General features: G+C 45.8%; 1 protein-coding gene across 1 annotated transcript in view; it reads left to right on the plus strand.

Annotated features, from left to right (window-relative positions):
• Positions 1–23750, plus strand: part of trappc9 (trafficking protein particle complex subunit 9) — a 1276086-nt gene that overhangs the window by 255966 nt on the left and 996370 nt on the right. The window contains exon 16 of the mRNA XM_085993951.1: positions 8477–8629. Coding sequence (XP_085850077.1) covers positions 8477–8629 — 153 coding nt within the window. The remainder of the gene's footprint in view (positions 1–8476; positions 8630–23750) is intronic.

Raw genomic sequence — 23750 nt, forward strand, 5'->3', positions numbered from 1 at the left:
GGATCGAATGGCCTCCTTCTGTGCTGTAAATTTCTATGATCCTATGATCTGATTACCCTGGTCCGATTATTCCTTGTCCTCTAATCCCACTTAACCTGAAGGCTGCACTGGTTTTGATCTCACTACCATCACACACAGAATCACACAGAATCCCCACAGTGCAGATGGAGGCCATTTCAGCCCATCGAGCCTGCACCGACACATATCCCACCCGATCACCGTAACCCCGACACCAACACATATCCCACCCTATCCCTGTAACCCCCCTAACACTAAGGGTCAATTTATCATAGCCAATCAACCTAACCCGTACATCTTTGGACTGTGGAGGAAACCGGAGCACCCGGAGAAAACCCACGCAAACACGGGGAGAATGTGCAAACTCCACACAGACAGTCGCCCGAGGCCGGATTCGAACCCGGGTCCCTGGCGCTGTGAGGCAACAGTGCTAACCACTATGCCACCGTGCCGCCCATGTGTTTTTTTAATTGTTTCTATTAGATAAATTTGATATGGGAGTTTTGAGGCATTTGTAACTAGAAAATTAATTAAATATAATTTATTTAAAATGACTTGCATATTGAGTGTATTTTTGTGAATTATTTGAGTGATTTGTTTGAAGAAAAATCCTGGCATCACTTTTCCCGTTCTTTAAAAGTGATTTTGTGAACTCTGCTGAACAATGGATTCTTGAGAATGTTTACAAATGTCAAAAAGGCAATATGACATCAGTGGATTTCTGAGCCTTTTCTATATATACAAAAAAAGGAAGATTTGAGGCTATTTCCTAATGAAATGCAATAACTATCCCACCTCACGAAACATACCAATTAAAATAGTGAATTGTGTATGTTATTTGTAGTTGAGAGGTATAACTCCTCACTTGCTATTTCATGGGAGTTATATGCATATTAAAAAAAAAAAAATATGAAATGCAGCCCCTTTGGGAATCACTCGCTGCTCTTCCTAGCTCCATGTACATAAAAGGCATTAAAAACTGTTACCCTACTTCCCACATTCACTTGGATATCCTTCAAATATTTGACCAAAAATTTAATTAATTACATAGAATGAGCAGGTGATGTGTTGCTGTTGCGAGATGTGGGAGCCGGTGAACCCCATTGAGGCTCACGGTGATTACGTCTGTGACAAGTGTCTGCTGCTACAGGAACTCCAGCTCCGTGTTGATGAGCTGGAGTCTGAGCTTCAGACACTGCGACACATCAGGGAGGGGGTGAAGTACCTGGACTCTGTATCAGGAGGTGGTCACACCTATGAAGTTAAGTAATTCAGATGTAGCCCATGGTCAGGGACAGGACGGTGTGACTACGAGTGAGGCAGGTACGGGGATCCAGGAGGTAGAGCTGGAAGAGCCGCAGCCCTTGCTCTTGACCAACAGGTTCGAGGTTCTTACTCCCTGTGGGGACAGGAGCAGGGACTGCAGGGAGGATGAGCAACCTGGCCACAACACCGTGGAACGGGGGGCCATTCAAGAGGGGGGAGTAAATAGAAATGTTGTGGTAGGGGATAGTATTATTAGGGGGATAGATAGAGTTCTCTGCAGCCGAGAGCGAGAGTCCCGAAGGCTGTGTTGCCTACCCGGTGCCAGGGTTAAGGACATCTCCTCTGGGCTGGAAAGAAACTTGCAGTGGGAGGGGGTGGATCCAGTTGTCGTGGTCCATGTTGGTACAAACGACGTAGATAGGACTAGGAAGCCGGTTCTGTTAAAGGAGTATGAGCAGCTAGGGGTCAAATTAAAAAACAGAACCTCAAGGGTAATAATCTCTTAACTGAGCCATGAGCGAATTTGGCTAGGACAAATAAAATTAGAGAGTTAAATGCGTGGCTCAAAGACTGGTGTGGGAGAAATGGGTTTTGCTTCCTGGGACACTGGCACCAGTACTGGGGCAGGAGGGAGCTGTTCTGTTGGGACGGGCTTCACTTGGCCAGTGCTGGGACTAGAGTCCTGGCGGATCATATAACTAGGGCTGTAGAGAGGGCTTTAAACTAACTAGTGGGGGGAGGTTCCGAGAGAGCAAATAATAAAAATGACAACGGAGAAGGTCATAGACTTAGGTAGCAGTGGGGAAATTAAAAACCAGAGCGTGTCAGGAAGGGGCAGAAGGTATGGAGTAAAAGGTAAAGTAATAAAAAGGGCAAAAGCAGGAACGAAGTGTCACAAAACATATTTGAAAGTTCTCTATCTGAATGCACGTAGCATTCGCAACAAAATAGACGAGTTAATGGCACAAATAACTACATATGGGTATGATCTTGTGGCCATTACAGAAACATGGCTGCAGTGTGACAATGCCTAGGAATTAAACATACCAGGTTATTTAACTATCAGGAAGGACAGGCAGGAAGGAAGGGGAGGTGGGGTGGCTATGTAATAAAGGAAAGAATCACTAATACGGAGAAATGATATTGGGTCAAAAGATCAGGATAATGAAACAGTTTGGGTGGAGGTAAGGAATAATAAGGGGGAAAAAACACTAGGCGTAGTCTATAGGCCTCCGAACAGTTGCAACTCTGTTGGACGGAGTATCAATCAGGAAATAGTTGAGCCTTGTAATAAGGGAGCATCTATAATTATGGGGGATTTTAACTATCATATTAATTGGACAAATCAAATTGGGCAGGGCTGCCTTGAGGATGAGTTCATTGAGTGTATTAGGGATGGGTTTCTTGAGCAGTATGTAAGAAGGGCAGCACGGTGGCATAGTGGTTAGCACTGTTGCCTCACAGCGCCAGGGACCCGGGTTCGAATCCGGCCTCGGGCGACTGTCTGTGTGGAGTTTGCACATTCTCCCCGTGTTTGCGTGGGTTTCCTCCAGGTGCTCCGGTTTCCTCCCACAGTCCAAAGATGTGCGGGTTAGGTTGATTGGCTATGATAAATTGACCCTTAGTGTTAGGGGGATTAAATACGTGGGGTTACGGGGATCGGGTGGAATATGTGTCGGTGCAGGCTCGATGGGCCGAAATGGCCTCTATCTGCACTGTGGGGTTTCTGTGATTCTGAACCGACCAGGGGGCAAGCAACCTTCGATCTGGTCCTGTGTAACGAGACAGGATTAATTAAAAATGTCCTAGTAAAGGATCCCCTTGGAATGATTGACCATAACATGGTTGAATTCCATATTCAATTAGAGGGTGAGAAGGTTGGATCTCAAACAAGCGTGCTAATCTTGAGTAAAGGAGACTATGAAGGTATGAGAGCGGAATTGAGTAGAGTGGATTGGGAAAATAGATTAAAGGGTAAGACGATACATGATCAGTGGTGTACATTTAAGGAGTTATTTTACAACTTCCAAAAAATATATATTCCACTGAGAAGAAAAGGGTGTATAAAAAAAAAAGACACCCGTGGCTAAGTAAAGAAATTAAGGATAGTATTCGACTAAAAACAAGGGCATATAAGGTAGCCAAATCTAGTGGGAGGATAGAGGATTGGGAAAACTTTAAAAGACAGCAAAAAATAACAAAAAGATTGATTAAGAAAGGGAAGATAGATTATGAAAGTAAATTAGCAAAAAATATAAAAACAGATAGTGAGAGTTTTTATAGTTATATAAAAGAAAAAGGGTGGCTAAAGTAAATGTTGGTCCCTTAGAGGATGAGACCGGGAAATTAATGGTGGGAAATATGGAGATGGCAAAAACACTGAATATTTTGTATCAGTCTTTACAGTAGAGGACACTACGAATATCCCAACACTGGACAAACAGGGGGCTATAGGGGGGGAGGAGCTAAACACGATCAAAATCACTAAGGAAGTGGTACTCGGTAAAATAATGGGACTCAAGGCGGATAAATCACCTGGACCTGATGGCTTACATCCTAGGGTCTTGAGGGAAGTGGCGGTAGGGATTGTGGATGCATTGGTAATAATTTTCCAAAACTCACTGGACTCAGCAAAGGTCCCGGCAGACTGGAAAACTGCTAATGTAACACCCTTATTTAAAAAGGGCAGTAGACAGAAGGCTGGAAACTATAGACCGGTTAGCCTAACATCTGTGGTAGGTAAAATTTTGCAGTCCATTATTAAGGAGACAGTAACAGGACATTTGGATAATCATAATTTAATGGGACAAAGTCAGCATGGTTTTATGAAGGGGAAGTCATGTTTGACAAATTTGCTGGAGTTCTTTGAGGAAGTAACATATAGGGTGGATAAAGGGGAACCAGTGGACGTAGTGTATTTAGACTTCCAAAAGGCATTTGACAAGGTGCCACACAAAAGATTATTGCTTAAGATAAAAAATCACGGGATTGGGGGTAATATTCTGGCATGGATAGAGGATTGGTTATCTAACAGAAGGCAGAGAGTTGGGATAAATGGTTCATTCTCAGACTGGCAATCAGTAACTAGTGGTGTTCCGCAGGGGTCAGTGCTGGGTCCCCAACTCTTTACAATCTATATTAACAATTTGGAGGAGGGGACCGAGTGTAACATATCAAAGTTTGCAGATGATACCAAGATGGGAGGGAAAGTAGTGAGTGAGGAGGACATAAAAAACCTGCAAGGGGACATAGACAGGCTAAGTAAGTGGGCAGAGATTTGGCAGATGGAATACAATACTGCAAAGTGTGAGGTTATGCACTTTGGCAGGAAAAATCGTAGAGCAAGTCATTATCTTAATGGCAAGAAACTGGAAAGTACTGAAGTACAAAGGGATCTGGGGGTCCTGGTGCACGAAACTCAAAAGGTTAGTATGCAGGTGCAGCAAGTGATTAAGAAGGCCAATGGAATGTTGGCTTTCATTGCTAGGGGGATAGAATATAAAAATAGGGAGGTATTGCTTCAGTTGTACAAGGTATTGGTGAGACCGCACCTGGAATACTGCATACAGTTTTGGTGTCCATACTTAAGAAACGACATACTTGCTCTCGAGTCAGTACAAAGAAGGTTCACTCGATTAATCCCGGGGATGAGGGGATGGACATATGAGGAGAGGTTGAGTAGATTGGGACTCTGCTCATTGGAGTTCAGAAGAATGAGAGGCGATCTTATTGAAACATATAAGATTGTGAAGGGGTTGGATCGGGTGGGTACGGTGAGGATGTTCCCGATGATGGGTGAAACTAGAACTAGGGGGCATAGTCTTAGAATAAGGGGCTGCTCTTTCAAAACTGAGATGAGGAGGAACTACTTCACTCAGAGGGTGGTAGGTCCATGGAATATGCTGCCCCAAAAAGCTGTAGAAGCTACATTACATAAATTTAAAACAGAAATAGACAGTTTCCCAGAAGTAAAGGGAATTAAGGGTTACGGGGAGCGGGCAGGAATTTGGACATGAGTCTAGGTTCGGATCGGTCATGGCTCTGTGGGTAGCGGAGCGGGCCCAGGGGCCGTGTAGCCTGATCCTGCTCCTATTTCGTGTGTCTAATTCTATTAGATTCAGGAGATGGTTCTGTGATAGTAGATTGGCGGTTAGGATCAGATCAGCCATGATCTTATTGAATGGCGGAGCAGGCTCGAGGGGCCGATTGGCTTACTCCTGCTCCTATTTCTTATGTTCTTATGACTCGGATTTTGCTCAGAGAGCAACGGTGAAGCCATCAGCGTTCACCTTTATTGCAGAGAAAATTGGACAGCAACTTTTGGCGACCGCATATGCGCATTTAAACGAGGAAATCCAGAAGTTGCTGTCGGAGATTCCCTGCTCCTCCACCGGGTGCACTGTAACAGTCCTCTCTGATAGACTCAGCACTGAAATCAATGCAATGCTGTGCACTTGGGGTTCTTGATCACTAGTTCCCCACGAAAGACATAAAAAGTTAGGACCAGTGCATTCAAGAGGAAGTGATTTTTTAATTGTGTGTTAATTGATAATTACTGCCAAACAACCTCACTGGCCCTGAAAATTACATTTCACAAGTGTGGAGTCTCATTCCTTCAGAAGTGAATTAGTGTTGGAGATTTTTTTAAAAATCAAAATTAATTTAATTTTTTTTTTTTTTTTTTAACTTTTTCTATCTGTCTCTTTTATCTCTCAATTCCATCTCTTTCCCAATGTTTCTTGCCTCAGATTCCCCTGTAGAAGACACTGAGCTCGATCAGTTTCTGGATTTTTGCAAGTCTTCGCTCAAAAGTCCGCAAAAACTTTGTAGGCAGCTGTCAGCGAGCTCACTGCAAAATGCGGGCCGTTGTACAAGCCTGCTCCCTTGCCTCTGTTTGACGTGCAGCACCATCCAGCCCACTTTCCACTCCGCCCGTCTGTAATTTCACCTCTAAAAGAGGGTTTGGGAGACAGAGGAGCAGAAGGAGGAGGAGGAGGAGGAGGAGGCAGAGGGCTTGTAGTGGAATGGGGCAGGCCATGATAGGGTGCAACAGCATCTGAAGTGGAAGTTGGTACAGACCACGATGACGAGAAAAACAATGTGCTGGTCATAGAAAAAGTGGGAAATCAGCAAAACAAATCTTACAAAATATATTATTTAACTCAGAATTTAAGAGGTTTTTACTTACCATTCAAAAGAGATGGAAGGAAAGCAACAAAATGACAGGTGGGCTACTTGCAGCAGAGCGCCACCAGTGATGGGAGGGTTAGAACTACATTGCAGAGGAAATCCAAATCTAAATGTTTACATAGGAAATCCAATTATAAATGTTTATAGAATCATAGTCATAGAATAGTACAGCACAGAAGGAGGCTGACCACAGTGTTAGCAAAAATCATGACAACATAAAGCAAGGTTTGTGGACAAGGACATGCCATATGCTAGACTTTTAAATATGTATGCACACAATATATTTGAAGTATTATAAACCTAACCTCAAAAGACTGCTGTTCTCTGCACCAGATCATTTTAAAATTTTCTACCATGATTTACATTATGAAATATGTTTTATTGGATACAAGACCAAACTTGAAAATGACTGGTAAATTAGTTGCTAAGAACACAGTGACAGGAAAGCATGTCTCCTGAGACTTCACAGTCAGAGAACAGCAAGATATCCAGACTTGACTTGCAGTTTTGTTTTACAGTCATGTAGTAGTGGACAAGTTTAGCACAATCTACCGATTTAAGTGTTATCTTCTGAGTCTCCGCACAGACCTAAATCAACCTTTGTCATATCCAATTACATAATTAATTCGAACAGTCTGACTGCAAGCACCTTCTATCGTACTAAAAATGAGAATGCAGTATACTTTCATCCCCATAACAAATTTTAAAAATATTGATCCCAGTCATAGTCGATGCTGTTGGCATTACATTATTGCCCTTCCACTATTCAGAATTCCTGCTGGAATAACTTCTGGAAATTAGAAATTTGAGAAGTGTTCAGCTTATTAAAATAAAGTTGAGAGTTCAGGTGCTCTTTTAAGTGATCCATTGACCTAAAAGTGAAAAACCCAAAAGGAATTAATTTGTACATATTGTTGCTATTCTTGGAAAATTGGTCAGTTACCAAACTTAAGAACAACTGGTGTCTCAGCATTTGTATACCTATGGCCAATTTGCTCTTTATAGGATCCTTCTTGGTGCAACTTGGTCAATATGTTTACCCAGATAAGAACAGTGACTCAGAAATAATTTATTGGATGCAAATTGCTTTGGACTTGATTGGGGTCCTTTACAAATACAAGTTGATGCGTTTTCTGGACGTGTGGGTTAATGGACATGAGAATTAATTAGATTGGGAAAATCAAACATTTTTCCTCTGAAGCATCACAGAATCACAGAAACCCCACAGTGCAGATAGAGGCCATTTCGGCCCATCGAGCCTGCACCGACACATATCCCACCCGATCCCCATAACCCAACGTATTTAATCCCCCTAACACTAAGGGTCAATTTATCATAGCCAATCAACCTAGCCCGCACATCTTTGGACTGTGGGAGGAAACCGGAGCACCCGGAGGAAACCCACGCAAACACGGGGAGAATGTGCAAACTCCAGTACCTGGAGGTAAATTAATATTTTCTATAACTCTGGCAATTGTAGTTCCCCTGTATGGGTGGAAACCTTAATGATATCATGTCAATATTGGAGGAATGTAATAATTTGTTTTACTCTGGCCTCCTGATGCTGTGTGTGTTCCAGAACTAAACAATAGCCAACATATTCTGATTTTTAACATTTGCGTGTGATTGATGCGTTGTATTGTGTTCTTGGATAAATTTAAAAAGTTTGAAATATCTAATGCAGTTAAAGTGACTTGTTGCACCATCTGGTCCAAATGTTGCTTGAGCATGATTAGCAAATGTTAATTTGAATTTTGGACTGTTTCATTTGGGATTGTGATTTTTGATCTGTGAATCCAAATCTCCAATTCATACTCGTTTTCAAAGTAAATTTTCTGTAAGGTAACTTATCTGCACTGAAATCTGTTATGTTGAAATGAATTAGTTTAAATTCTAAACAGCACATGCCCCTCACCACAGTTATCAGTTGGACTCCATTCAATTTGGTGGGGGAATACAACATATTGATGGCTCATAAATCAGATTCTGTTGTCTTCCACAGAAAAACTGTACGGTGACTTTCTGAGCTGGAATTTGGAAGAATTGCTATCCCAATTTCCACTTGAATCTGGGAAGGTTGCTATTTTCCCAGTGAACATCCATGTGAAACTGGACTTCTCCTGTCAAGAAAACCTCCTACAAGACCTGAATGATGGTAAGTCATCTGTTCGATAAAGCCATGATGAATCCAAAATTGGTTGGTTGTGATATTGTTGGTCAAAAGTGACTGAAAAATAAATTAAAATTTGTGAGAAGAAAGGATTTGCAACTCTACTTGTGAGCTACTGAAGCATCACATGGTGTAAGCTGCACTGCGTTTTCTGGTTCCAGGAAAGGTGCCAGAAATTGTTATTTATTGCAGCTGTGCACAGTGGAGGCAGGATGTAGTGTGGATGCAAGGATTGTCCATTGGCAATTTACAAGGAATGTTAGAAGGAAGTTGATTTCAGTCTAGCTTGGTCATCTTTAAAAAAATTACAACCATCTGCAGCTGTAAGCAGAGCTTCAGTTTAAAAGCTACACGGCGTACTCATTTAAACTTACTTGGAACTTAACACTGAAGTACTGCATTGCATTTAGGTCCTCATTACAGTTTCAATAACTGTCATTGATATTGCACCATTTCCTTATAATCTAACAAATGCGATTTTTCCTCAAACTAAATTGAAAGATTATCATCCTAACATGGAATTATGAGACATTGACCCATGAAGGCTTTTCATCTTTACAGTTGCCATGCATGCCACAAGTTTCATATGATCTTCCTTACTTATTGTGTGCTACTTAGAAGCTGTGTTCTGGATTTGCACTTGAGTTCTTTTCCTTTTGTCTTTAGCAACAGTTCCGTTCTTTATTATTAAAGCCACTGACAAGAAGCTTGGTTTTCTCTTTTACGCCAAGCATTTTTTCCCTCCGCCCCCCCCCCCCCCCCCCCCCCCCCAAACAACTAAGTGGCAGCAAACTAAGAACACATCGGTTGTGGATTTGAATACTGTTCCCACTTGTGGGAAGCATCTTGCAGCATCCCTTACAAACCTGGATAATACAAGAAAAATGTAATTTGTAAGAATCCTTCTGTAACTCCACTCTGACCTGACTCCAATCTTCTTTCTCTATATTATCGGTAAGGTTTTAGTCCTTCAGATGAGCTATTAAACCAAGTTCCTATATGCTGTTTTAGCTGATTCAGTTGTGGCTTTTATTCCTCCCTCAATAAATACTATCATAAAGTTGAAGAACTGGTCATTTATATCATTGCCTGTTGGTGTCCTGCCCTCCTCCTAGGCAACTCTAATCACAAGAATAATTGATTAAAGGACTGAGAACAACAAGCAGTTTGTTCAGCATTTTTTCTGTTATTGGATTTAAATTGGGTTTAAGTCAAACATGGCCACAATAAATAATAATTCTAAAAGGTCTAAGAGCGTTAAAAAAACAAGCCTGAAGGCTTTGTGTCTTAATGCAAGGAGCATTCATAATAAGGTGGATGAATTAGCTACGCAAATAGAGGTAAATGAATATGATATGATTGGGATTACGGAAACATGGCTCCAGGGTGGCCAAGGCTGGGAACTCAACATTCAGGGGTATTCAATATTCAGGAAAGATAGGCAAAAAGGAAAAGGAGGTGGGGTAGCATTGCTGGTTGAAGAGGGGATTAACACAATTGTAAGGAAGGATATTAGCTCTGATGTGGAATCTGTATGGGTAGAACTGAGAAATACCAAGGGGCAGAAAACGTTAGTGGGAGTGGTATATAGACCTCCAAACAGTAATACGGAGGTCGGGGATGGCATTAAAAGGGAAATTAGAGAAGCGTGTAATAAGGGCACAGCAGTTATCATGGGTGACTTTAATCTACATATAGATTGGGCTAACCAAATTAGTAACAATACTGTGGAGGAGGAATTACTGGAGTGTATACGAGATGGTTTCCTGGGCCAATATGTCGAGGAACCAACTAGAGATCAGGCCATCTTAGACTGGGTATTATGTAATGAGAGAGGATTAATCAGCAATCTTGTTGTGCGAGGCCCCTTGGGTCGGCGCGATCATATGATAAAATTCTTCATTAAGATGGAGCGTGAAGTAGTTGACTCAGAGACTAGGGCCTAGAAATTCAGTTAAGGCCCGCCAGCAGGCTAACGCCCAAAAGTTAGCGCTGCGCGCGGAGCCAGTTGCGCCCGCCAGAAATTCACTTTTCGCGCCCCAAGTCGGAACCGGGCGCTGTTCCAGGGTGTGCCCGCCTCCGCTTGGGGCGCTGAAAGTGAATTTCAGCGCTACAGCTGCCGCTGCGCCACCCGATGCGGTGCGGCAGGCTGGGGTACTGCAGGCCTCCTCCTTCTCTTAAGGAGGAGCTGCCTGCAGCCGTGAGATCGCCGCTGGATTCTGCCGGCAAATGAGCCCGGCACCACGGAGAAGTGCCGGGCTCGCGGGAATCAGCCACCAATGCCACGGTGGGGGGTGGTGTGGGAGGCCGGGGAGGGAGGTGCGGGCAGGCGGCCGCCGAAAAAGCGGCCGACCACACCTCCACCTTAAAGCGCCCCAGTAGCGCAGCAGTACGGCCCCGTTTTTCAAACGCTGTTTGCGGCCGCTGCAGAAGAGGTGGCCGCAACTAAATATGGGGTTTGGGCCGGAAGCGGGGCGGTACCGGGGCACTGCGCACACCGATGACGTCATCGGTGTCGGCGCAGCGCTACCGGCTACCGCTGCCATTACCGCAGCGCTGAATATCAGCGCACCCTCTTACACTGGCGCAGAAACCCTCTTTGGGCGCAAAGCCTACTGAATTTCTAGGCCTAGGGTCCTGAATTTAAATAAAGGAAACTACGATGGTATGAGGCGCGAGTTGGGTAGGATTGATTGGGGAATGTTACTCAGAGTTGACGGTGGATAGGCAATCATTCATAGATTCATAGATCGCATGGATGAACTACAGAATTTATTCATCCCAGTTTGGCATAAAAATAAAACAAAAAAGGTGACTCAACCATGGCTAACGAGAGAAATTAGGGATAGCATAAGATCCAAGGAGAGGACATATAAATTGGCCAGAAAAAGCAGTAAACCTGAGGATTGGGAGCAGTTTAGGATTCAACAAAGGAGGGCAAAGGGATTAATTAAGAAGGGGAAAATAGAGTATGAGAGTAAGCTTGCAGGGAACATAAAAACTGACTGTAAAAGCTTTTCTAGGTATGTGAAGCGACAAAGATTGGTGAAGTCTATCGTAGGTCCCTTGCAGTCAGAATCGGGGGAATTTATAATGGGGAACAAAGAAATGGAAGACCAATTAAATACATACTTTGGTTCTGTCTTCACAAAGGAGGACACAAATAAACTCCCAGAGATGTCGGGCAACATAGGGTCTAATGAGAGGGAGGAACTGAAAGAAATCAGTATTTGTAGGGAAATGGTGTTGGGGAAATTGACGGGATTGAAGGCTGATAAATCCCCAGGGACTGATAATCTACATCCTAGGATACTGAAGGAAGTGGCCCTCGAAATAGTAGATGCATTGCTGGTCATCTTCCAAAATTCGATAGACTCTGGAACAGTACCCATGGATTGGCGGGTAGCTAATGTTACCCAACTATTGAAAAAAGGTGGTAGAGAGAAAACGGGGAATTATAGACCGGTAAGCCTGACATCGGTAGTGGGGAAAATGCTAGAGTCCATTATAAAAGATGTAACAGCAGAGCACTTGGAAAACAGTGACAGGATCGGACAAAGTCAACATGGCTTTACAAAAGGTAAATCGTGCTCGACTAATCTACTGGAATTTTTTGAGGATGTAACTGGTAAAATAGATAAGGGAGAACCAGTGGATGTGATGTAGTTGGACTTTCAGAAGGCTTTCGATAAGGTCCCGCATAAGAGATTGGCATATAAAGTTAAGGCACATAGGATTGGGGGCAAGGTATTGACTTGGATAGAGAACTGGTTGGCAGACAGAAAGCAAAGAGTTAGAATAAACGGGTCTTTTTCCGAGTGGCAGGCAGTGACTAGTGGGGTACCGCAGGGATCGGTCCTAGGACCCCAGCTGTTCACAATATATATTAATGATCTAGACGAGGGAACTAGATTTAATATCTCCAAGTTTGCAGATGACACAAAGCTGGGTGGGCATGTGTGCTGTGAGGAGGATGCCGAGAAACTCCAGTATGATTTGGACAGGTTGGGTGATTAGGCAGAAGCATGGCAGATGCAATATAACGTGGATAAATGCGAGGTTATCCACTTTGGTGTCAAAAACAGGAAGGCAGATTATTATCTGAATCGCAATAGATTGGGAGAAGGGGAAGTGCAACAAGACCTGGGTGTCCTTGTGCACCAGTCGCTGAAGGTAAGCATGCAGGTGCAGCAGACAGTTAAGAAGGCAAATGGTATGTTGGCCTTTGTAGCGAGAGGGTTTGAGTACAGGAACATGAATGTCTTGCTGCAGTTGTACAGGGCCTTGGTGAGACCACATCTGGAGTATTGTGTGCAGTTTTGGTCGCCTTATCTGAGGAAGGATGTTTTTGCCATGGAGGGAGTGCAGCGAAGATTCACCAGGCTGATACCTGGGATGGCAGGAATGACGTATGAGGAGAGATTGGGTCGATTGGGCTTATACTCGCTAGAGTTTAGACGAATGAGAGGGGATCTCATTGAAACTTATAAAATTCTAACAGGACTAGACAGATTAGATGCAGGAAGGATGTTCCCGATGGCCGGGGAGACCAGAACCAGGGGTCACAGTCTAAGGATAAGGGGTAAGCCATTTAGGACCGAGATGAGGAGGAATTTCTTCATCCAGAGAGTGGTGAACCTGTGGAATTCTCTACCACAGAAGGCAGTAGAGGCCAGTTCATTAAATATATTCAAGAAAGAGTTGGATATATTTCTTAAGGCTAAAGGGATCAAGGGATATGGAGAGAAGGCAGCGACAGGGTACTGAATTTGGATGATCAGCCATGATCTCATTGAATGGCGGAGCAGGCTCGAGGGGCCGAATGGCCTACTCCTCCTATCTTCTATGTTTCTATGGATGTCAATGATCAGTCCTTGATGAATTCTTTCTGGATGCACAAACTGATACAGAACTTGGCTCAGCATGGGAAGAGGACTTCATGAAACTTTTAAATAGAGTGAAATAAATGAGGGTGGGAAGAATTAGAGAATGGCAGTAGAAGGAAGTATATATTGTAAAACAGAACTGAAATGATTGCATGTTACTTCTCAATAAACCTGCAGTAATTATGTCCCAATCGGTAATGTTCTTCTGCACGTCATTGTGCTTCAAGAATTTGGAGTGCTCCAAAATTCTGTGTCAACAGTGATAGCTGCTGGCAGCAAACAAATTGATGCAAAAACAGACATCTCTCCTTAAATACAACTGAAAATTGATAATTTCTAGGGCTTTATTTCAAGGATGTAGTGCAATCATGGATTTCAGGCAAAACTTAAAACTAGCACTCCTGCCCGAAGCTTCACTCTTGAGGTTAAAGATGTCGTACAAATCATATGCTTAATTCACTATGTTGTAATCTCTTGCTGGCATCCACTGATCTGCACTGGATTTTATAGTGATTGGAAATTTTGTTTAAAAAAAGTTCTTTACCATATGCACTATGTTATGAAGTACAAAGCAGATTTTTATTATCTACAAAATATGACTGCTAGTCGGAGCATATAAAGATAGTTAATCTCAGTTTCTGAATATGGTTCATCATCGACAGACAAATGAAAAGGCTATCATCCATACAATGAGAATCAGATCACTTCTAAAACTTGCTGTCGACATTTATAGCCATGTGAGATGTAAAGCATCTGTTGCTCTTTATTCATAACTATGTTCTTTTGTCCCAAATGCAACAAAAAGAGCATGAATTATTCTGGTGAGCTTGAATTATTTCAGGTAGTTTCCATAGTTTTATATATTTATATACGGGGGTACATTTTCAACTTGCTGCTTGGCTGTGATTTTGGTGTTGTGGATTGGCTGCCTGAGGCTGATCTCAATGGAAACAAAAATCGGGTAGTTTCTATAATGGGCGGCCGAATTGCAACACCAGTTTTGCACCCGAGCGGCAAGTTGAAAATCTACCTCCGTGTTTTAAGGACCACCTGTAGCTAGTCACTGCTTATCACATCAGTCCAGGAAATGTACTCTCTTGCATTTTTACAGTCAACAGAGGGAAAGAAGCACAAGTTATCACAATAAATAACTAAATTGTGGGGTGCTTCATAGTTAAAACTGATATAAAGAGAAACGGTAAACTCTATAAATCCTGCAGAGAGAAAAGGGCATGAGTCCACTGGGCGGAATATAATGAAATGCCAAAATGAGGTATAAGGGTGACCAGAGGGGCAAAGAGAGACCTTAAAACAAGCAGAGCAGCAAGGCAAAGCATAATAGTAAAAAAAAATCTTTCAGTACCTTAACGGAACAAGGCTAGTGAAAGCAGATTCAATCCTAACTTTCGAAGGGGAATTGGATATTTACTTGAAAAGGAAAAAATTATAGGGCTATGTACATAAGAACCTAAGAAATAGGAGCAGGAGTAGGCCATTTGGCCCTTTGAGACTGCTCCACCATTCAATAAGATCATGGCTGATCTTCTACCTCATCTCCACTTTCCTGCACGATCACCATATTCCCTTGATTCCCTTAATATTCAAAAATCTATCGATCTCGGTCTTGAATATACTCAATGACTGAGCCTCCACAGCTCTCTGGGATAGAGAATTCCAAAGATTCACCACCCTCTGAGTGAAGAAATTTTTCCTCATCTCAGTCCTAGATGGCCGACCCCTTATTCTGAGACTGACCCCTGGCTCTAGACTCCCCAGCCAGGGGAAACATCCTTCCTGCATCTACCCTGTCAAGCCCTGTAAGAATTTTGTATGTTTCAATGAGATCACCTCTCATTCTTCTAAACTCTAGAGAATATAGGCCCAGTCTACTCAATATCTCCTCATAGGACAATCCCCCCCCCATCCCAGAAACCAGACTGGTGAACCTTGGTTGCACTCCCTCTATGGCAAGTATATCCTTCCTTGGGTAAGGAGACCAAAACTGTACACAATATTCCAGGTGTGGTCTCGCCAGGGCCCTATATAATTGCAGTAAGACGTCTGTTAGAAATAGCCAAGTTATGGCTATCTCTGGTCACTTTAAATAATCAGGTTTGAGTGCAAACCAATATTGTGTTTAATTAGAGTTTAAGACGGAATATAACACATTAGTTATACAGTGAGGAAGTGTACTTTTATATTACAAAATGGCTTCACAAGGTACAGAATAGAAAACACACAATGGCTTCCATAGATTAGTAATTGCTAGTTCTGCTGTTAAAGCAGAACTCTCCAATTAACAAAATGACCTCAACTGTTAATTAGTACAAAGACCTTCAAAGGTACATACTGTAAAGCGTCCCTATCTCTTTCTCATAGCTAGATGAAGAGAGTCCTTGAGTCATGTATAAACCAGGATGGGGAGTCAGAGAAGAACAGAACTTATAGATTAGATAACCCTATCTGTAGGCATTCCTTTTGTTCCAGTCCTTTTTATCCTTGATTACAATTTGACTGTGGTAAACCACCGTAATCGTTTTCATTGTTGTTCACTACTGTTATCGTTATTGCACATTGTTACCTCTTGCTACTCACTGTGTACCAATGCATGCCTCAGCTGGCTCCACCCATGGCTCCGCCTACATGACCTGGTATGAAGGTGGCTGCTCGGCAACCCACTTCCTTCTTGGAACCAGTCGTCCACGAGAGGCATGCTCTGTTCTTTAGTTAATAAAAACCTTTTCATTACTATCCTAATTCATCGCTTTTTCTGGATTAATTGATAAGCGTATCAATTTTATTAACTGAAGTTAAAATGTCGGCACCTGAGCAGCAACAACAGCAGGCGTTGCTGCGAGCCCTCAGACCAGCATGCCTGGACCGCGACCCTCAAGCGGCGGGTTCATCTACCAATTTCGAACACTGGCTGAGCTGCTTTGAATCCTTCCTAGAAGCCTCCGCCGTGATATCGGAGGAGAACAAATGAAAAGTTCTGACCGCCCAGGTGAGCCCTCAAGTATATACACTCATCCGGGACGCTACTACGTACACGGCGGCTCTCGACCTGCTAAAAGGGCAATACACGCGCCCAGTGAATACGATTTATGTCAGACACCTCCTGGGATCCCGCAGGCAGCAACCGGGGGAATTGGTAGAGGCATTTTTACGGGCGTTACAGACACACTGCAGGGACTGCGACTGGAAGGCGGTATCGGCTGCGGCGCACGCGGAGGGACTTATCTGTGATGCCTTTGTTAAGCGCCTCCAGTCCGACTACTCCTGGCAGAGACTGCTCGAAAGCAGGGAGCTCGACCTGAAGACGGCCGTAGCCCTCGCGCTCTCATTAGATGCGGCCCACCGAAACCTCGAAGCATACTCACGTAACGGTGCCGCGCCATGGTCATCGCGACCTTGGGACATGGGACCGCCGCCCCCGGTACCAACTACTGCAGCGATGTCCCGTAACCAGGCCCAAAAATGCTATTTCTGTGGCCAGTTAAAACACCCTAGAGCGCGCTGCCCGGCGAAGACCGCTACCTGCTCTGGCTGCGGGAAGAAAGGCCATTACGCCAACGCCAGCAGCGCCGCGTGTGAACCGTGGGGGCAGCCATCTTATCCGCCATTTTGTGCGCCCCCGGCTGCGTGGGGATCGGAATCATGGCCGCCGCCATTTTGTCTCCGGACTCGACCACCGTCTCGTCTGACGACCACATCGGCTCACTCAGCCATACACTGGCCTCCGTTACGCTGGATCAAGCTCTCCCTCATCATCTGTCCAGGTCCATGATGGACATTACGGTAAACGGCCGCGCCACTACTTGCCTGTTTGACAGCGGAGCACGGAGAGTTTTATTCACCCCGACACGGTGCGTAGCCACTCACAGTTCTGCCAACGCGCCATCGGATTTCTATGGCGTCCAAGTCCCATTCAACGGACGTCGGCGGCTACTGTGTGCTGACCCTTTCGGTTAGGGGCACGGAATATAAAAATTTTAAACTTCTTGTCCTGCCCCGTCTTTGCGCTGCCGTTCTGCTAGGGTTGGATTTTCAGTGCCACCTTAAAAGTGTCACATTGGCATACGGTGGACCCCTCCCCCCACTCACAGTCTGCAACCAACAGCTTTTAAATTCCAGACCGCACCCACTATCCAAATCGATGGTGGACATTGAGGTAAACGGGTGCAAGGTTAAATGTTTAATTGACAGCGGGAGCACAGAGAGCTTCATTCACTCTGATCTGGTACAACGACTCTCTCTAACTATAGTCCCTACTCATGGCAGGATCTCTATGGCCGACAAAACCCAGATATCGACTATTGCGGGTTACTGCGCGGTACGATTGTCCGTTAAAGACACTGTATTTAATAATTTTAAACTGTTAATTATGAAAGATTTATGTGTGAGCGTGATCTTGGACCTGGATTTTCAGTGCCACCACCAAAGCATCACGCTCAATTTCGGTGGGACCCAGCCGCCCCTCACAGTGTGCGGTCTGGCTACCCTGAAGGTAAAGCCGCCTTCGCTATTCGCGAACCTTACCCCTAACTGCCGGCCAATAGCGACCAAAAGCACGCGGTACAGCTGGGAGGACAGGCGGTTTATCGCGACCGAGGTAGACAGGCTCCTGAAGGAGCGCATTATTGAACGCAGCAACAGCCCGTGGCGCGCCTAAGTGGTGGTGGTGGTGAGGGGTAGCGAGAAGAAGCGGATGGTGATTGACTATAGTCAAACAGTCAACATCTATACCCAACTGTACGCCTACCCGCTACCCCGCATATCCGAGATGGTGAACCAAATCGCCCAATACCGGGTGTTCTCCACCATCGACCTCAAGTCAGCGTACCACCAGCTCCCTATCAGACCAGAGGACCACCCGTACACCGCCTTCGAGGCAAACGGACGCCTCTACCAGTTCCTCAGAGTTCCCTTTGGGGTGACGAATGGGGTCTCGGTCTTTCAGAGGGAGATGGACCGCATGGTCGATGACCACCACTTGCAGGCAACCTTCCCCTATCTTGACAACGTCACCATCTGCGGCCACAACCAACAGGACCACGACTCAAACCTCGCGAGGTTTCTGAAAACCGCACAAAAACTCAACCTCACCTACAACGAGGACAAGTGTGTTTTCAACACCACGCGCCTTTGCATACTAGGCAGCGTGGTGGAGAATGGGGAAATCGGACCAGACCCCAACCGATTGCGCCCCCTACGGGAGCTGCCCCTGCCCAACACTCCCAAAGCCCTGAAAAGGTGCCTGGGGTTATTCTCGTATTATGCCCAATGGGTCCCTAACTACTCCGATAAAGCCCGTCCCCTCTTGAAAGCATCCTCTTTCCCACTCTCTGCTGAGGCCCATGCTGCCTTCAAAAGCATTAAGCAGGATATTGAGCGGGCCACGCTACAGGCAGTGGACGAGAACACTCCCTTTCAAGTGGAAAGTGATGCGTCTGACTTTGCCTTGGCGGCCACCCTCAACCAGGCAGGGCGGCCCGTAGCTTTCTTCTCGAGGACCCTCCAGGGGCCCGAGATCAGACACTCCTCCGTGGAAAAGGAGGCCCAAGCCATCGTGGAGGCAGTGCGCCACTGGCGGCACTACCTAGCCGGCAAACGCTTCACCCTACTTAGCGACCAGCGGTCGGTAGCGTTTATGTTCAATAATAAACAGAGGGGGAAGATTAAAAATGATAAGATTCTTAGGTGGCGGATCGAGCTCTCCACCTTCGAGTACGACATCATATACCGGCCGGGGGCCCTTAACGAATCCCCCGACGCCCTCTCACGAGGGATGTGTGCCAACGCCACCGGGGATCGGCTACAGACCCTCCACAACGACCTCTGCCACCCAGGGGTCACGCGGCTGTTCCACTTCATAAAGTCCCGCAACTTACCCTACTCGATTGAGGAAGCTCGGTCTCTGACCAGGAACTGCTGCACTTGCGCTGAGTGCAAGCCTCGGTTCTACCGCCCTGATAGAGCCCACCTAATCAAAGCTACACGGCCCTTTGAGCGGCTTAGCTTAGATTTCAAGGGCCCCCTCCCGTCCGTCGACCGCAATGTTTACTTCCTGAACCTTGTGGACGAATACTCCCGTTTCCCATTCGCCTTCCCCTGCCCAGACATGACCAGCGCCACGGTCATTAAATGCCTCAACAGCCTGTTCTGCCTGTTCGGCATGCCAAGCTATATCCACACGGATAGGGGGGCGGCCTTCATGAGTTAAGAGCTACGCCAGTACATGCTGTCCAAGGGGATTGCCACGAGCCGTACCACCAGCTACAACCCCCGGGGTAACGGTCAGGTGGAGCGAGAGAACGGGACAGTATGGAGGGCAGTCACCCTAACTCTAAGGACCAAGGGCCTCCCTATCTCCCGCTGGCAGGAAGTCCTCCCAGATGTGCTCCACTCAATACAGTCACTATTGTGTACTGCCACTAATGCCACGCCTCATGAGCTAATGTTTGTGTTTCCCTGGAAATCCACCTCCGGCGTATCCATACCGTCATGGCTCTCCACCCCAGGTCCGGTACTCCTGCGGAAGCGTGTGAGGGGCCACAAGACGGACCCCCTCGTGGAGCCAGTGCACCTGCTCCACGCCAACCCACAATATGCGTATGTCCGGCACGCCGACGGACGGGAGGACACTGTGTCCATAAAAGACCTCGCCCCAGCCGGTAACAACAGCAACAACGACAACGACTTCAACAACCACAACAACTATTACCCACCCACTAATTTTTCATCACCCCCGGAAGAACACCAGCCAACGGTACACCCACCACCTACTCCGTCAACAACCCCGGTGGCGCCCCCAGCAGAGACCCAGGAGACCACCCGGGGCACCCAGCTGGCACCCGCGGCACCGCAACCGTCACATCGGTCACAGAGGACTATCACACCCCCTATGCGGACAAAGCCAGACCCCTCATCAAGTCCACCCCCTTCCCCCTGACATCAGAGGCGTGTGCAGCCTTCACTCTTATTAAGAGTGATATTGCGAAGGCCACAATGCATGCAGTGGATGAGTCCGTCCCTTTCCAAGTGGCGAGCGATGCATCCGACTTCGCCCTAGCTGCAACCCTTAACCAGGCGGGGAGACCCGTGGCCTTTTTCTCAAGGACCCTCCAGGGCCCCGAGATTCGACACTCCTCTGTCGAAAAGGAGGCCCAGGCTATTGTGGAAGCGGTGCGACACTGGAGGCATTACCTGGCCGGAAAACGATTTACCCTTCTCACTGACCAACGTTCAGTTGCTTTTTTGTTCAATAATAACCAGAGGGGCAAAATCAAGAACGACAAGATCTTGAGGTGGAGAATTGAACTCTCCACCTACAATTACGATATCTTGTACCGGCCCAGGAAACTGAATGAGCCCCCAGATGCTCTATCACGAGGTACATGCGCCAACGCGCAAGTTGATAGACTGCGGACCCTCCACAATGACCTCTGCCACCCCGGGGTCACCAGATTCTGCCACTTCATTAAGGCCCGCAACCTGCCCTACTCCATCGAGGAGGTCAGGACTATGACCAGGAACTGCCAAATCTGTGCCGAATGCAAACCGCATTTTTATAGGCCAGACAGAGCACGCCTGACCAAGGCCACTCGCCCCTTCGAGCGCTTGAGCATCGACTTTAAGGGGCCTCTCCCTTCCTCTGACCGCAACGTGTACTTCCTCAACAGAGTTGATGAGTACTCCCGTTTCCCTTTTGCCATCCCTTGCCCAGACATGACCAGTACCACGGTCATCAAATGTCTGAATGATCTCTTCGCCTTGTTCGGGTTCCCTAGCTATATACATAGTGACCGGGGCTCATCTTTCATGAGCGACGAACTTCGTCAGTACCTGCTCGCGAGAGGTATTGCTACGAGCAGGACCACCAGCTACAACCCCCGGGGGAATGGCCAGGTGGAAAGAGAGAACGCGACGGTTTGGAAGGCCGTCCTCTTAGCCTTAAAATCTAAGGGCCTTCCGACCTCTCGCTGGCAGGAGGTCCTCCCTGCGGCGCTCCACTCCATCCGGTCACTGCTTTGTACTGCCACTAATGCCACCCCTCATGAGCAAATGTTCGTTTTCCCCAGGAAGTCCACATCGGGAACCTCGCTAGGTGGCTGACTTCCCCTGGGCCCGTCCTACTGCGGAGGCATGTGAGGACCCATAAAACGGACCCCCTGGTCGAGAGGGTGAACCTCTTACACGCCAACCCCCAGTATGCCTACGTGGCATACCCAGACGGGCGGGAGGACACGGTCTCCATACGAGACCTCGCACCCTCGGGCGCCCCTGAATCACCACCGTTATTCTCCACCACTTCTCCCAACCCAACCCCGGTAGACGGCATGCCGGAGCCCCAGGACCCTTCGTTGACCACTCAGACACCAGATTTGACGTTAGATACTGCACCACCGCTGCTATGACGATCGGGACGGCATACAAGGCCTCCTGATAGACTTACCTGCACGAACTTTTAGTACACTTCACCCCGCCGGACTCAATTTTAAACAAGGGGTGAATGTGGTAAACCACAGTTATCGTTTTCATTGTTGTTCACTACTGTTATCGTTATTGCACATTGTTACCTCTTGCTACTCACTGTGTACCAATGCATGCCTCAGCTGGCTCCACCCATGACTCCGCCTACATGACCTGGTATAAAGGTGGCTGCTCGGCAACCCACTTCCTTCTTGGAACCAGTCGTCCACGAGAGGCATGCTCTGTTCTTTAGTTAATAAAAACCTTTTCATTACTATCCTAATTCATCGCTTTTTATGGATTAATTGATAAGCGTATCATTGACTAACACTGTATTTTTCTTGTTACTAATTATGATCTCAGACTTCGATCATGTGATTCTGAAGGCTTGCTTTAACTATAAATATGTTACCTTTTGCATATGATCTTGGAAGTGGTCAGCGTAGCCATTGTCTACATGTCCGCTTCCCTTGTATACAAGAAATAATAAAGTCTTCCTTTGACGATACTTTGTGCTTAAAGAATCTTACTCGGGAGTCGAGGCTTCGACAACAGCAAAAACATACGGCCATGACGAGAAGCTGATACCGATCCGATCGGACAGATGGTTGACACACATGAGCAATTCTCTTTTTTTCCTTTTGTCTGGAGCCTCTCTCTCTCTCTTTCTCTTTCTCTTTCTCTTCCATCGATGAGTACAAGCTTTCGGGACGTCACTTTTATTCTCCTTTTAGGGATGGGCCTGAACCGGGATATTGTCAAGACCGTTTGACCTATAGAAGATCCCCATAAACCTTAATATTTAATGGGACCTCTAGTTCTTTGTCTCGATTCTTGTGTCAAAGCCCGCCCTAAAGATGTCTTATGATTTTGGCCACATGTCTTTATCTGTTTATATTTTCCCAGGGTTTCCTTCCTGTGGAATTTCGTCCGTATCCTCCTTTGATCGCATGAAACCCAACCAGAAACCTGTTCGCTTCAGAATGTTACCTCCTTTATGATATAGCAAATGTTTACGTTAACTTCCCCCAAACATCCTTCCGTTATCTTCGCAAGCAGTTCTATTAAGCTAACTTCAAATCCTACCTTAGCATTATACATAAAATAAACAAACAAGGTTCAAGTCTTAACTTAAAAACAACAGATAATTGCTCAGCAACAGGGAGACTGCATAGTACCTTCTGTAGGAAACCAAAACATTAGCACTTCTAAGCATCTACAGCAAACTTTGTGATATCCGGCACCGACGGGACCGGCATGTTGCCGATCTATCAAAACTGCCGGACATACAAAGTTAATGTTGAAGCATACGGACGTTTTCATCTCCGTATCTGACAACAAACACTGTTGCTTAGCAACAGCTTCTAAAGAGTCGGCTGCAGCTGCATGCATCTCTAGCTGAAGCTGTTGCTATAGCTACAGACCTTGCAGTGGCTGACTGGGGGGGAAAAAAAAAAGAACGAGATCTAAAAAAAACTTACAGAAAACGGCTCCTGATTTTTGCCATTAGATCGAGTATTCCGGACGTACAACCTCCGGATAAACCAAAGTTTCCTGTATCTGGTCCGAGGAGACTTTCCATCTGCTATTCGAACATAACCATTTAAACACAGCATTTTTCGCAGTTTTAATCGCATAACCATATACATTTTTAGGCATCTTTATTTTCTAACACGTCTTTAGTCTTATACTCAAATCCTCTTGTAATAAAGGCCAATATACCCATTTGCTTTCCTAATTGCATGCTG

This window comes from Somniosus microcephalus, chromosome 7 (genome assembly GCF_052327205.1).
Source record: "Somniosus microcephalus isolate GS21.2 chromosome 7, FLI_Smic_1.0, whole genome shotgun sequence".
In the NCBI taxonomy this organism is placed as follows: domain Eukaryota; kingdom Metazoa; phylum Chordata; class Chondrichthyes; order Squaliformes; family Somniosidae; genus Somniosus; species Somniosus microcephalus.